General features: G+C 43.7%; 2 protein-coding genes across 5 annotated transcripts; one reads left to right on the forward strand and one right to left on the reverse strand.

Annotated features, from left to right (window-relative positions):
- Window positions 1-114: 114 nt before the first annotated feature.
- znf668 (zinc finger protein 668) lies at window positions 115-3,309 on the reverse strand. The gene is made up of 2 exons (XM_040023384.1): window positions 3,195-3,309; window positions 115-2,597 (listed from the first exon to the last, which is right to left on the reverse strand). The coding sequence occupies exon 2, from the start codon at window positions 2,587-2,589 to the stop codon at window positions 628-630; it is 1,962 nt and encodes a 653-aa protein (XP_039879318.1). The 5' UTR covers window positions 2,590-2,597; window positions 3,195-3,309; the 3' UTR covers window positions 115-627.
- Window positions 2,637-14,063, forward strand: znf646 (zinc finger protein 646). Of its 4 annotated transcripts, XM_040023382.1 has the most exons (5): window positions 3,726-3,857; window positions 4,396-7,192; window positions 7,411-7,685; window positions 8,022-8,487; window positions 10,236-14,063. In XM_040023382.1, exons 2-5 carry the CDS (start codon window positions 4,602-4,604, stop codon window positions 11,128-11,130), a joined length of 4,227 nt encoding a protein of 1,408 aa, XP_039879316.1. In that variant the 5' UTR covers window positions 3,726-3,857; window positions 4,396-4,601; the 3' UTR covers window positions 11,131-14,063. The 4 variants fall into 4 exon arrangements, with proteins under 4 accessions (XP_039879314.1, XP_039879315.1, XP_039879316.1 ...); XM_040023380.1 differs by lacking the exon at window positions 3,726-3,857 and adding an exon at window positions 2,637-3,007 and having other exon boundaries at window positions 7,411-8,487; XM_040023381.1 differs by lacking the exon at window positions 3,726-3,857 and adding an exon at window positions 3,223-3,328 and having other exon boundaries at window positions 7,411-8,487.
- The last annotated feature ends 46 nt before the right edge of the window (window positions 14,064-14,109 follow it).

The raw sequence follows: 14,109 nt of genomic DNA on the forward strand, positions 1-14,109 counted from the left end.
GCTGACACGGTCTCAGTTTTTTCTGTACATCTTCATCCTCAACAGTAACAGAAACACTACACGGACTCACAAAAAAAAAAAAAAAAACAGGACCACAACACAGTGAATCTCCGATTATTACTGATTGTTGCACACACGTTTTTATTGGCATAAAAATGTGATTCCTCTTGGCATTTCTGAATGCCAGCGACCTTTTGCAGCTTCACAAGTTGTTTTAGCAACACAGTGAAGCAGTTACAAATTGTTCAGACAAAAGAGATTCAAAAAAAACATTTAAAATGTTTTATAAAAACATGTCGGCCATAAAGCCAAGGATTTAATTGTTGGTTTCGTTTGTTTTCTTTATGGTGGATTTTTATGACGAGATTACAACAGATACGACAATTTTATAGTAAGGTACTTATAGTACAGTATACTGTATATTTTAATACATTAACATATAATACACATAACTGTTTTTAAAAATACTGCAGCAATACAAAACAAAGACCAAATGTCGACCGTTTACATAAGGATAATGTGTTTTTGATGTTTCTTAAGGAAGTTATTTTGAAAAGTCAGACCCATCTAAAAAACAGCTTTAAGGCCAAGGGGTAAATATGTGTGGAATTAAAATGACAGAGAACCTTAAATCCCCTCTTCTTTGACTAAGTACTCTCGAAGAGACTGGAAAGCGGTGACGGGGACAGTCACGGTCGGGACAGTCAGCGACATGGTGCCGGGCTCGACCGACGAGGGAGAAACCTCACTGGGGGTCGGAGGAGAAGGCAGGGGGTCTGTGTGAATGATGTTTATGTCGGCGAGCTGCGTGGCAACCGGTGCGGCGTCCGCGTGAGTCCGTAAGTGCTTGCGAAGGTACGCGGCGAACAGGAAGGCTTTGCCACAGTGGGGACAGCTGTGGGGTTTGCTGTTGGAGTGGATCTTCTGGTGCTTGCGCAGTCCCGATTTGTTGAGGAAACCCTTGCCGCAGCTGTCGCAGACGTGCGGCCTCGGCTTGGGATGCTGCTTTTCGTGCTCCTGCAAGTCTGCAAGCTGTGCAAACTCCTCGTGGCAGGTTTTACAGATGTGCGAGCCCAGCGACACGATTTTGGCAACGGACTGGGTAGAGTCAATGGGGTGAAGGTTTTCATGGGTCTGAACTTCTTCCCAGGTACCAAATGTAGCATCACAGTGAGTACAAGAGAACTGAGGGAGAGTTGTGTGGGCAGTGAAGCCTGAGGGTGACCCAGCCTCTGTCTCCTGCTGCTGCTGCTGTTGCTCAGACTGCTCAGCGAGGTGAGTTCTTTCGTGTTTGCGCAGGCTTGAGGACACCACAAATGACTTCAAACACTCCTCACATTTGAAAGGCCTCTCTCCAGAGTGCACACGCCGGTGCTTGTTGAGGCTGGAGCGCTCAGCAAATGACTTGTCGCACTCTGTGCACATAAATGGCTTCAGACCTGTGTGGACGAGCATGTGGCGCCGCAGATCCCAGGAAGCTACGAAGGCCTTGTCGCAGCTCTGGCATTTGTACGGGCGCTCTCCAGAGTGAACGCGCTCGTGTACGGCCAGGTCGGCCGGCTGCCGGAACCTCTTGGAGCATTTATCGCAGGGGTAGGGCTTGAATCCCATGTGGGCTCGCTGGTGCCGACGGAAGCTGGAGGGGTCTGAAAACATCTTGCCGCACTGCGGGCAGAGGAACGGCTTCTCACCAGAGTGAGTGCGGAGATGGGACTGATAGGAAGAAAGCTGGGTGAAGCCTTTAGTGCATTGCTCGCACTTATAGGGTTTATTCTGCGAGTGGATGCGCTGATGGCAGGCCAGGGAAGAGGAGCGGGAGAAGGCCTTGCCGCAGTCCGAACACAGGTAGGGTTTTTCCCCAGTGTGGGAACGCTCGTGGTTTTTGAGGTCCTTCAGCTCAGTGTATGTTTTGCCACATTCGTCACAAGCATACGGTCGATGGCCCTGGTGGTTCCTTCTGTGCTTTCGGAACACTGAGGGGTCAGCAAAGCTCTTCCCACACTCGGCACACAAGTATGGCTTCTCTCCCGTGTGAGAGCGCATGTGCACCTTCAGTTTGGACAGGGTTGGGTAGCTCTTAGAGCACTGACGGCAGGAGTACGGGCGCTCTCCACTGTGCTGTGTCATATGGATCCTGAGGCATATCGCCTGCATGAAGGCCTTGCCACATTCTGTGCATACAAAAGGTTTCTCCCCAGTGTGAGAGCGGCTGTGGTTACGCAGCTCTGTGGGCGTCTTGTAAGCTTTGTGACAGCTGGGACACTGGAAGGGGCGCTGGGCTGAGTGAGTGCGCTCGTGCTTTGAGAGCTGAGCCTTGCTCGAGAATGTTTTGGCACACTCGGGACATGGGTGCTGCTGCCGTTCCTTCACATGTGCCGACTGCTTGTGGCTCTGCAGAGCTGACAGACTCTTGAAGGCCTCTGTGCAGGCAGTGCATTTGAAAAGGGGTTTGGCTTTCGGAGGCCTGCCTCTGCCACGTTTTTTTGCAGGCTGATCCCTCTCCACCTCTTCCTCTTGGCCCTCTTCATCCTGCACAGGAGGGGTGTACTCCGCAGCAAGAGGTGGACTTGCAGGCTGAGCAGAGGCCATCTTTACATCTACAAAAAAAGATGATGGGAAAAAAATATACCGTTTAATAACAATGTAAAAAATAAAAACACACCATTGGCAGCTTGGGATAGAAATTCTTCCACAGACATGATGGTGTTAAGTCCTATGACTTTTATGGATTTGAAGAGTACAACTTTAATGAAAGTGGGTTTTGAGGGATAAGAAATAATCAGTCAGATAATAAAAGAAATATGTGGGTGTGCAGTTAATAACAAAATGGCTGGCATTAGGACCTCAGGGACAATAAGCTAGCCGCTTTAATGCCAAAGGAAGTTGGCGAGGTAATGTCAGAGATCATAGTGCATGAAGATGAACAAGTGGCATGTGCACGACCAGAGAAAAACACCAGAGATCACAGCTTAGGGTGATGGTACTACGAACAGCCCGGGCGTGTTATGTACGTATACCCCTTCGCTAGCTTTAGCTTGCTAGATATTTTCACTAACTCAAAATGGCTGGCTTTAGGACCGGCTGTACCGATTCACTCCACAGTGCCATCATCATCATCATTACTGTAAATGTACAGCATGTATTTAGCTAAGTTAGTTGCTTGCGTGTATTAGAAAAACAAAAGTCGATCTTACCGGAATCAGGGCATTAATCGCCGTTCGGTAAAGGGCTTCGTTTACTGTGAGACACGGTGGCTGCCGTTGACTGGCTGTGCGAGAGCGGACGGCTCTAGGACCATGATGACGACAGCTCTTGGAAAGCCAAGCGTGTAATACGTTTAATTATAAAATTTTAATATAACACACATCATAAATGTACTGTAAGCCCTCTAGTAAGATACTACAGTCCCAATAAAGTTCGACAATTGTGTGTTAAAATGGAAAGATGCTTGCCCAACTGCCCAACTTAAATGCAAATCTAGCTATTTTAGCTAACCAGTATGTTTTGGGGCGGATTATGTAAGATATTTTGAGAATGAACTAAAAATGAACATTCACCTCCTGCTTTTATTTGCTTAAAAACAACGTATTATATATATATTTATTTATTTATTTTTATCGGTTTTATCGATTAGCTGCTGCATCTTGAGCTAGTAGAGTTACTTTTGAGGGGGAATTATTTCTCTGTTGCACATTTCCTGTTTCCTAGCAACAAGCGCAATGTGGAAATGGGGATGGAAGAAAAAAGACAATTGGAAAAAGGGGGGCTGCCCTTTACACAAAAGTGATTTTTTTTTTTTTTTAAAAGCGAGTGAATATATGTCTTTGGGGGCTCGCTTGGAATAACTACTCCCGCAGGTATTAAACTCCGTGCAGTCGCTGGCCTTTGGAGTTTCGCGTTTAAAAACGCTTTCTGCTGCAGTGGGTGCAATGTTTGTTTAGCTAGCCAAGATGATGCTAGCTCATACTCCGCTAATGTTAGCTCACTGCATTTTGAAACCATTAATATTTAAGTTGCTTCCTGTTCCTAAAAACTCAACGATAGCGTGCATAATCCGCTCCGATTTTGATCACGATGTGGAGAGTGTTGCGGATTTACAGTGTCAGTACATTTGCATTGACAGGCGTTGTTTTCCTGGTGTATTGACATAGCTAGTTCGGTTAGCCTGATGGTGCAGAGGTATAGCAAAACCTGTCAGACTGTTTACACTCCGCTATTACGTCTTCCCTCATGCATGTTGACTACTGGTGGTAACACATTAACTCTGTAATATAGTTATCTAAAAGTTTGTACTTTTCATTTGTATGAGTTTAATAGTAATGAGTTATCTGCAGCGTCCTAAAGTGTCTAGTTTGACGTCCTTTATAAAACTAATACTGTTTCTGTTCTCCACAGCTCCATTTGTCTGGATTCTTCAAATTCAACTCACTCCAGTGATCTGATGGGACCTGTTTTTGACATATTTCTGTGGCTACATCCCATAGAGAGTCCTTGCATCATATTATAAAGAACTGCCTTCTTTTTATATGGATAAGAAAGGCATCTAATGCATTTCCGCCCTATTTTGTGTCTGGCACACTTAATTCAGTCCATATCTTGTGATGGCTTTGCAAGACCATGGCAGGACAACAGGTTTTCCTTGCAAACACTGTGGTATGGTGTGTCCCAGTATGCCCAGTCTAGTCGAACATATGGAGTGCCATCAGGAGCGAGATGAAGAACGCAAGTTTAAATGTGATGAATGTGGACGTGGTTATAGGCATGCTGGTAGCCTAACTAACCACAAAAAGACTCATGAAGTAGGTTCTTTTCAGTGTAATATATGTGGAAAAGAAAACTCTAATGCCTCGGCCTTGAAGAGTCATCTCCGGAGCCACACTTCCCTTAAAAAGTATTCCTGTGCGGAATGTGGAAAAGCTTTTCGCCTGGCAACGCAGCTGGCTACACATCAGAGGGTTCATTTTGCCAGACAAGCAAAAGAGCAGTCATATCGGAAGGTGGACACGGAATATTCCTCATATAAAAACAGACATGAACTTGAAAACGATCACCCACATCATCTTAGTGAGCACTTGGCCAGCGTTGGGATTTCCACATCTGAGGACAAGGCTGAGATTGTTTATAATGTGCAGTCGGAGACCTCAGAGGATGCAGTAAATCGACCATTCAGGTGTGATTTATGTGACAAGTCATACATACACCATCGAAGCCTGACCAACCATAAAAAGACTCACCAAGTGGGAACATTTGAGTGCACAGTATGTTTCAAACTGTTCAGTAACATGGCTGCCCTTTACAGCCATCAGCGAACACACAAGGCGAGAGGCGGGACTGACCTCACTTCGACAGGTGGGTCATACGCAGGCACACTTCTTGACCAGTTTTCACCTCAGAGCCAAGATGCTCCAGTAAACTTTTGTCATTTATGTCAGGTACTTTTCCCAAACAATGAGGAGTTCCAGGAACACATCCAAATGCATAACTCTTCATCTCTGTCATTTGGTCTTCAAGATCCATTGTCAGAGAGCCACAGTGTATCATATGAAAACAGTATTGCTTCACCCGAGTCCAACTTTTATGCTTCTCCTATAAACAATATTCCTCCGGTGTCATCAATGGATAGTCATGGAGACTTTGATACACAAGAGAAGATTAGAAGTAACGCTCACATGTACTCTGACTGCTCCAGTAATCAAACCCCATCGTCCAATAGCACTCAGGGAGATCCCCCAATCATGGACACAAACACTCTCAGTCCTACCCTGATGCCCACACAAAATAATTGCAATGCACCTGAAATTGAAGAGACTTCAACTGTAGATTCTGATGAGCGTCCCTTCAAGTGTCAGATCTGCGGTAAAAGCTACCGGCACTCTGGGAGCCTCATCAACCACAAAAGGTCACATCAGGTTGGGATTTACCAGTGTTCCATCTGCAGGAAGAATTACCCTCACCTGGCAGCCCTCAAAAGTCATCTTCGCCTCCACAAAGCTCAGCCGTCTTCTCTTAACCTCAGTGCTGAGGGAGACTGGCTCTCCTCAGAGCCTCTGACTTTGGATAACCAGCAGGGCTGCTTCTCCTCCCAGGATGAAGAAGAGAACAGTGCTCATCCTGTGCTTTGTATGGATCAGGAGAATGGAATTGATGGCAGGAATGGAGCACTGTACCACGAGCAGTTTAATCAGGACTTCTCCCAGGATATGACTGTGCATCTACCTCACAATGAACACCTGATGCAGAGGCACATGTGTGCAGACTGTGGTGAGACATTTGCAGATATTGCAGGGATTAAGTCTCACAGCTGCCCATTGCTGCATCAGCAACATAACACTACTAATGGTGACTATCACAACAGTTTAAACTTCCAGGTCAGTAATGGCCATTGTGAAGTTGGAAATCCAGGAATTAATGTTGAGTTCCAGGGTCTGAATGCTAGCCACAACCAAAGTCACTTTGAACAAAATTTCCAAGAAAATGTTGGAAGTGAACGGCTGAACAGTGGCCAAGAAGATGTTAACACAGATGAGGAAGATGATGGTGACCTTTATCAGTGCTCCATATGTGGCAACAGCTACACAACCATGAGGGCTCTCAGGAGCCATCTCCGAGGGCACACACAATCCCACGGCACTCCTACAAGCTCAGGTCCTTCTTCCACATCCTCTCATGAAGATTTGAAAGATGAGGAGTCAGGAGAAATGATGATCTGTAGTACATGTGGGGAAAGTTTTGCCAATCAGCAAGACTTGATTGCTCATCAGCTTGTGCACAATCAGGACCAAGTAGATAATGTTAAACCTTTCCACATTAATAATGATGTTTCTGAAAGCAAGGAGGAAGCGCAAAACATCATCTGTGGAAGCTGTGGCATCTTTTGCACCAGCTACCATCATCTTGAGAACCACAACTGCACAGCTGAGAGGAAACAGGAGTTAGTGGACAGCAAGGAGGAAGTGAAAGTAAACAACGTTGCCCAGCACCAAGACACGGGTGCTGACAAAGACATGGTCAATACTGAGAAACGTCAATACAAGTGTGATCAGTGTGGCCGGTCATACAGGCACGCTGGCTCCCTCCTCAACCACAAAAAGTCACACAAAACGGGTGTCTTCAGATGTCTCGTCTGCCAGAAACGCTTCTACAACCTGCTGGCCCTTAAAAATCATCAGAGATCCCATTTTGATATTAAGAGGTTAGTTTGGCACTATTAATACTATTAATTAATATTATAGATGATCTGTGCTTGTTGGAAAGAAGGGATTAAAAACAAAGCTTTGCTTGTAGGGTCGGATTTGTGTTTTTGTCTGTCACGGAGTCAAAGTGTTCTGTCATTGTGGCTTTACTTGTTGTGGAGATTGTGCCCAGTTTTTCAAACATAGAATTAACTATAACCCTTGTCTCCTTCCTTAGGCATACTTGCCATGAGTGTGGGAAAGCTTTCAAAATTCAGAAGCAGCTACTGAATCACCTGAGAAGGCACAAAGAGAACCAAGCCAAAATCCAGGAACTCAATAGCCAGATCCAGGCCCTTATGCAGATGAATGGGACCAGGTCAGATGGAGGAATGCAGCCCTTAGCTTCAGATGCCAATCAGGATTGTAATTCTGCTCTGCGCTGCAAGGAGCCAACTGAAGAAAGAGAAACGCAGACAAAGTCGGAGATGTCAGTGAAATCGGAGGATGCAGGTGACCGACGACCTTTTGCCTGTGACCAGTGTGGTCGCACGTATCGCCATGCAGGAAGTTTGGTTAACCATAGAAACTCTCATAAAACGGGTCAATATTCCTGCTCAGTTTGCAACAACACTTACACCAACCAGCTAGCAATGAAGAACCACTTACGCACCCACTTTGCATATAAAAGGCACTCTTGCCAAAACTGTGGAAAGGGCTTTAGAGGAAGGAAGCAGCTTTTAGCTCATGTCTGTGGAGACCTCAGAAAAGATAGGTCTGGAGTCAGAAGGGGTCTAAAATCTAAAGCCTTTAAGTGTAAGGAATGTAAACAAGCCTTTTTCTCTGCAGACCAGCTGGCAGCCCACACCTGTGATCAACCTTCGGGTAGCAGGGAAGCAGATTTAAATACGTTTCCAAATAAAGAGGAGCGACCTTTCAGGTGCAACATATGTAATCGCAGCTATCGCCATGCAGGCTCACTGTTGAATCACAAAAATACCCACAAGACGGGGCACTACTGTTGCAACTTCTGTTCTAAGCCCTTCACTAACCCCATGGCTTTGCGCAATCACACACGCATCCACACGCAAAAGAAGAAATACGTGTGTCTGACATGTGGAAAGGCCTTCCGTCTCGCCAGCATTCTGCACAATCACCAGAGGGTCCACAATCGGGCGGTGAATCACTTTAGCTGCTCTTCATGTGGGAAAAGCTTCCAGGGCAGGTCTGGCTTGAAGAGGCATCGCTGCCGCAGAGGTCAGGAGAACGCAGGATCTGGAGTCCAGCAGTCAGAGAGAGGAGACAAGTGTTTCATGTAAGTCTTTTCTATTAATTATTATTGGAGTGGTTTTCTAATTCTTTCACTTGTTGATTATTTTTTTGTGCGTGTGTCATTTTGATAAAGCCTGACTTTGGCCAGACTGATATGTTATCCCCTGCTAAACTGACACAGACAAAGCTGGGATTTTTTTCATGCATATTAAGCAACTTGTGTTTGCATAAGAAACAATATCACTGCAACAAATTTTGCTAGAGAGTACTGACAGCTTCATTTTTAAGTATGAGTGCTAACAGCAGCCATGGTTTAAAGCATTTTGTTTTAAAGTTGTGCATACATTTAATTGTAAAACTTTCTATCCCATTCTTGTTAACCTGATATCATTTGAGTTTGAATGTGAGGATGAAGTGGTAATAATTTGGAGGTCAGATGTCATTGTGACCTTGTTTAGCTACAACTAGAGAATTCTTTCAATAATTATGATCAGAAATATACAAAAATGTTTAAAATGATAAATGTTTATATCCAAAAGGTCAATGGACAATCTCTTTTTTTGGTTTGTTTGTTTGTTTTTTGAAAGCATCAGTGACCTTAGTGTCACAACACTCCTCTCAAACACTCTTTGACCTATGGCTGTGAGTATCATTCACAGAGTTGGGGAATGGCTGCAATCACAGCGTTGCAAAATGGTGAAAGATGTACCCTTATGCCTCCTCGATTTAGAGATGGTCTTTCCTTTTTCACATAAATGGCCTCCTTGACTCCTCGCTCAAACCAGAGTTCCTCCCTGTCCAGGATGTGTACATCCCCATCATTGAAAGAGTGGCTACTGGCCTATAGGTGTTAATAGATGGCAGAGTGCTTGCCTGATGAGTTAGCTCTTCTGTGATGTGCCATCCGAGGTCAGAGGTTGTTTGGTTTCCCTGATGAGGAATGGATCACAGCAACCCTCCTGACACTTAACAGCATGCACTACATTATTCTGTGTGTGTCAGGGGACCCGATCCTTGAGATGGACCAGTTTTTGGCGCAGCGCGTTTTGGGGTTTAAAAGCCACAGAGACGTGGTGTTTTGAGAAAATGCATCTAAGCTGTTCAGATACTCCTGACACATAAGGGATCACTAAGGGTGTTTGTTTAGGCAGCAGCTGATCTCTCCTGGATCGCCTTGGAGAATACTTTAGGTGGCTTACCACATTTACTCAGGGCCTTCTTGATATGATGTTCTTCTGCTTCCCTGGCCGCTGTATCTGTGGGGGTGATTTCAGTCATTATGCAAATGTCTTGTTTAAAAAGGTTGGGGAAACCTGCAGTCAGCTGAGACTGAAGAAGCCACTTTGATGACTGACAAAAGATTTCTCACACTGAAAATGCTACGTCCAAATGAACAGAATCAACTTTTGGGGATTTCCTTACCTGGATGATTGAGTGTGCATCAAGGTTAAAGTTGATTTATGTGATGTTCGACAAGTTTTGGACTGTAAGTACGGTGAGACCAGTTGGAGAGGGGGAAAAAGCTGAGCACTGAGAGCTTTTTTGCAACACTTTGCTTCATAGGATTTGTGTGAAAAATACAAAAACTGCTGCCTGTGGGCTTCGGCTATAACTTGTCTGGTTAATAAGGGTATACAGTTATGAGACAGTAATTCTAGTTTGATTCTGCAATGTACCGAACATTAAGTATAATGTCACAAATAGTTTTATAAATCATTCACTGTTGGTTAACGTATTTTGAGTTGCAGTGTCCTGTTGTTGTTTGTTAATTTTATTTATTTCTTGCCGCAGGTGTGACTTGTGTGGGCGCTCCTATCGCCATGCGGGCTCCCTTCTCAATCATAAAAAGACACACTCCGAAAGCCTCCACCACTGCACCTTGTGTCTCCAAACATTTCCCGATCCCGTCACTCTGCAGATACACTCCCAGATGAGGCGTCAATGCTGCCCCGAGTGTGGCAAGACCTTCTGTCTGGTCACCCACCTACAGAGCCACATGGAGGTGCACTCAAAGGACCAGGTTGTGGTCTGCAGCTTGTGCCAGCAGAGCTTTCCCGACGCAGCCAGCTATCAGGAGCACCATAACATGCACCACGTGGCTCAGGACCACTACCAACAAGACCAGGATGACGCTATAGATAACAACCTCTGCTGGGACTCAGGAGTCAGTCAGTCCATGGGAATGGGAGGGATGCACAGTGAAGTTCCACCACCTTTGTCCCATATTCCAGGAAGCATTCCTAATTCAGAGAAGAACAACAACACTTCTGTGACAGAGGAGAAGAGCCACGTCTGCGAGCACTGTGGGCGTACTTACCGTCACGCCGGCTCCCTCCTCAACCACAAGAACAGCCACAAGACGGGCTCCTTCTTCTGCTCAGTGTGCCAGAAGGAGTTCACCAACTTGATGGCCCTGAAGAACCACCGACGGATTCACACAGAGCCCAAGCGCTACCAGTGCCTGGAGTGTGGGAAGGCGTTCCGGGTGTCCACTCAGCTCATATGTCACCGAAGGATACACACCAAAGAGAAGCCTTTTGCCTGCCTGCTGTGCGACAAGAGCTTTTCCAGCAAGTCCAACCTGCGGCACCATCAGAAGATGCACCAGAACACCCAGACCTTCGACTCCTCATTTAACATGGACGCTAATGCATTTATGGACCTTGACATGGGGTCTTTTCTTTAAAGAAGTACTAAATGGCATATAAAAGAAGAGGACATATGGTCCTCGTATGCTTGTGTTATTTATCCCTCGATCAGTAATTGTAAAACAGTATTTATTTTTTTTCAGAAAGTGCTCCTTGGTTCTAACAGATGCTCCTTTGAAGATACGCACTTTTCATCACTGACTTCCAGTCTTACCTCTAAAACAAAAACAAAAAACAGATGGTGACATCAATGGGACATCTCCAGAGGGATTGTTAGTCAGCTTTTAATAAGGCCTGAATGTTTCCCATGGATACACGGGATCCCTTAAAACCGGGCAGGTGATGAAAACATTAGTATTCGCTCATTCCTCAATGATGAACCAGCCAACCAAAGTGAACAGAGAAGGTTCATGTAAGAACATAAAGCTGATGACACATTTTTGTACAACAGTACTGTTATAACTCTCGCTATGTATAATTGTGTTCAGTGCCTCTGTGAGTTCCCTAGGAAACTAAATATACAAACTGTATATAACTCTGAATCTTTTTGTTAGCTCTGCCATCAGTGTTAAGGGACTGCTCGCCTTCCTCATATCAGGCAGGCCGGTTCATTTTAAGTCAAATACCTCTGGGTGTGTTGAAAGGTCAAAGTGATTAACTGAAACCATATTACGAAATAAATAGTCGTACTGCTAATAATATTCAATATTCACATTCACGTCTAGTGACATCGTATGCTAAAATGGATGTATTTATTAATTTATTCTTATTTTTATTCGCATATTTTATTAGGAAAAACTTTCTGAATGTTGTAAAAGCTGTGTTCTAAAACTCATGTAGCCTTTGAGGGATTTCTCATCAGTCGATTGGTTACTCATTAATTTTCAGAATAGGCAGGACCGAGCGAGCCAAGGATGGTGTGTTATTGTTAGCACTCAGGGTTAACCTTTAAAAGGAACGTACCTGATGTGTAATACATTCTAAAAAATCTGTTCTCAAACTGAGCATAGTTGTTTTTGGGTTGTGTTTTTTTTTCTTTCATCTTTGAAAAGCATCAGTCACATTTCAGTGCCAGTGCCTAAAACGTACATTGATTGTAGCAGTTTGATGTTAACAAACCTCTCTCGGAGCGTTATACTGTAAATGTTTGTTTTCTTTTTCTAATGGTAAATTTAATTTAATTGTAAATTTGTTTAATGTATCGTTGGACCTGGATCTCCTCAGTTCTAGTTAAACTTTTATTAAAACAGTCAACACTAGCATTGCACCCATGCTTATGGAAACGGGCAACAAATTAAAGGAGAAACCAACATGATTGCTCAAGGCCCTAAAGTGAGAGCCCTCACACCATCATTTTTATCCTCATCAAACCATTCAGTGACCCCCCCCCACCCACCCACCCCTCTTGGGGCAGTATAATACGTCACCTCTAAAGGAACAAGAAGACCTAAACATACCAGAAACATTGCCCACCACTTTATATGAATGAGACTGGATCCCTCTGCTGCAGGGATATTTTATTTTTCCTTTTTTTCGCCTGTCTGTCCGCGGCCATAATGCCTCATTTCTACTAAGCACAATTATTAAAATACAAACTTACCAGAGCTTTATTTATAGTGAAAACCGGTTTCATATTTACTGTTCATAAACCTGTTATTGTTGCAAGATGTGCAATTATTTTATTTTTTAAATTATTTTTGGTCAAGTTGTGTAATGTGCCTGTTTTGTTTTTGTTGTTTTGGTTTTTTTTCTTACACTTTAGGCGTCTATCAAAAGTAGACACGCAGGATTTGTTTTTCTAACGTTTTTTTTTTTTTTTCTTTTTGTTCGGCACTGGTCATAAAAGCATGAAATACCTCGAATGCCCTGCCTTCCTGACAGACTGCTACTTAAATGCCTCATACAGCTTATCAGTAGAGAATACACTGTAATCGCACGGATGAAGCATCAGACTTAGGGCTTTTAGTTTGTGCAGACAGTTTCCTCCTCACTGCGGTCGTCTGTTTGCAGTTTGTGGTTTTCAGATTTATATTTGCACATGTGTAGACGACACTTGTAGCCTAAGGAGGGCCGTGTTGACAAGCGACAAGTCGGCTGCTTGATGAATCACCTCAGCTAGTGTGCGGGTCGTAACGTTTTAAGCAATATGCTGAAAGTATTGTTTCAGTGCACGAGTCGAGTGCGTCTCATTTGTCTTAACCATTGTATGGAGTCGAGCGGGATCGGATTCAGTATACTGATTCTAATATCACAGCTTGCCTTGTGCCATGTTGTTACATTTTTTAAAGTCATTGTGTAACAATCGTAATAATTTAACTGACCTCACTGTCAGATTTAATTTTTTATTTTTTTGTATGCCACAGTAGCCTGTAAGATGTCAAACGATACATGCACACTTGAGTTAAACTGACTTGTTTTTGCACCGCATTCTCGGTCTCACCTCATTTGGCACTTAACCTTTCGCACTGATCTGTCATTGATCACTATCACAGTCTGCTGTTGTGGTTCGTGTTTAATTTCAGTGCGCTGTATATATTAGAACGAAGATGATGATTGGATCTCTGTAAATTTATTTAATGGTTTTTTGTTTTTTTGCATTTTCTTCAACAGAAGAAAACTGCTAGATTAGCTATTGTGTAATAAAAATACATATACCACATGTTCTCATTTATTGGATTTCAGTGTTAAAATATATATCTGCTTAGTATTTAATTAATATTTATATAACTATTTTGTCACTCTAAAGCGTAGATTTTTACTTCTTTGTTAGAACTTAGTTTAGAAAAAAATGAGAAAATTATTTAAATTTAGGTGAAATAAATTAAAAGACTTGGGGGAAAAAATGTGTTTGTTGTCCAAGTTTTTACACTGCTGAAGGTTGAAGTATTTTTCCGATGGCCGCCCCTCCCTGAGCCTGGTTCTGCCAGGTTTCTTCCTGTTAAAAGGGAGTTTTTCCTCCCCACTGTTGCCAAAGTGCTTGGTCACAGGGGTTCATGAGATATAAAGCTCCTTGAGGC

Source organism: Simochromis diagramma, unplaced genomic scaffold, assembly GCF_900408965.1.
Source record: "Simochromis diagramma unplaced genomic scaffold, fSimDia1.1 OVJJ01000208.1, whole genome shotgun sequence".
Lineage (NCBI taxonomy): Eukaryota > Metazoa > Chordata > Actinopteri > Cichliformes > Cichlidae > Simochromis > Simochromis diagramma.

Coding starts and splice junctions, on each gene's coding strand:
- znf668 (XM_040023384.1), bottom strand. CDS start 2,589: ATGGCCTCTGCTCAGCCTGCAAGTCCACCTCTTGCTGCGGAGTACACC.
- znf646 (XM_040023380.1), top strand. CDS start 4,602: ATGGCTTTGCAAGACCATGGCAGGACAACAGGTTTTCCTTGCAAACAC. Junction 7,193..7,410: donor TCCCATTTTGATATTAAGAG/GTTAGTTTGGCA, acceptor CTCCTTCCTTAG/GCATACTTGCCATGAGTGTG. Junction 8,488..10,235: donor AGAGGAGACAAGTGTTTCAT/GTAAGTCTTTTC, acceptor TTCTTGCCGCAG/GTGTGACTTGTGTGGGCGCT.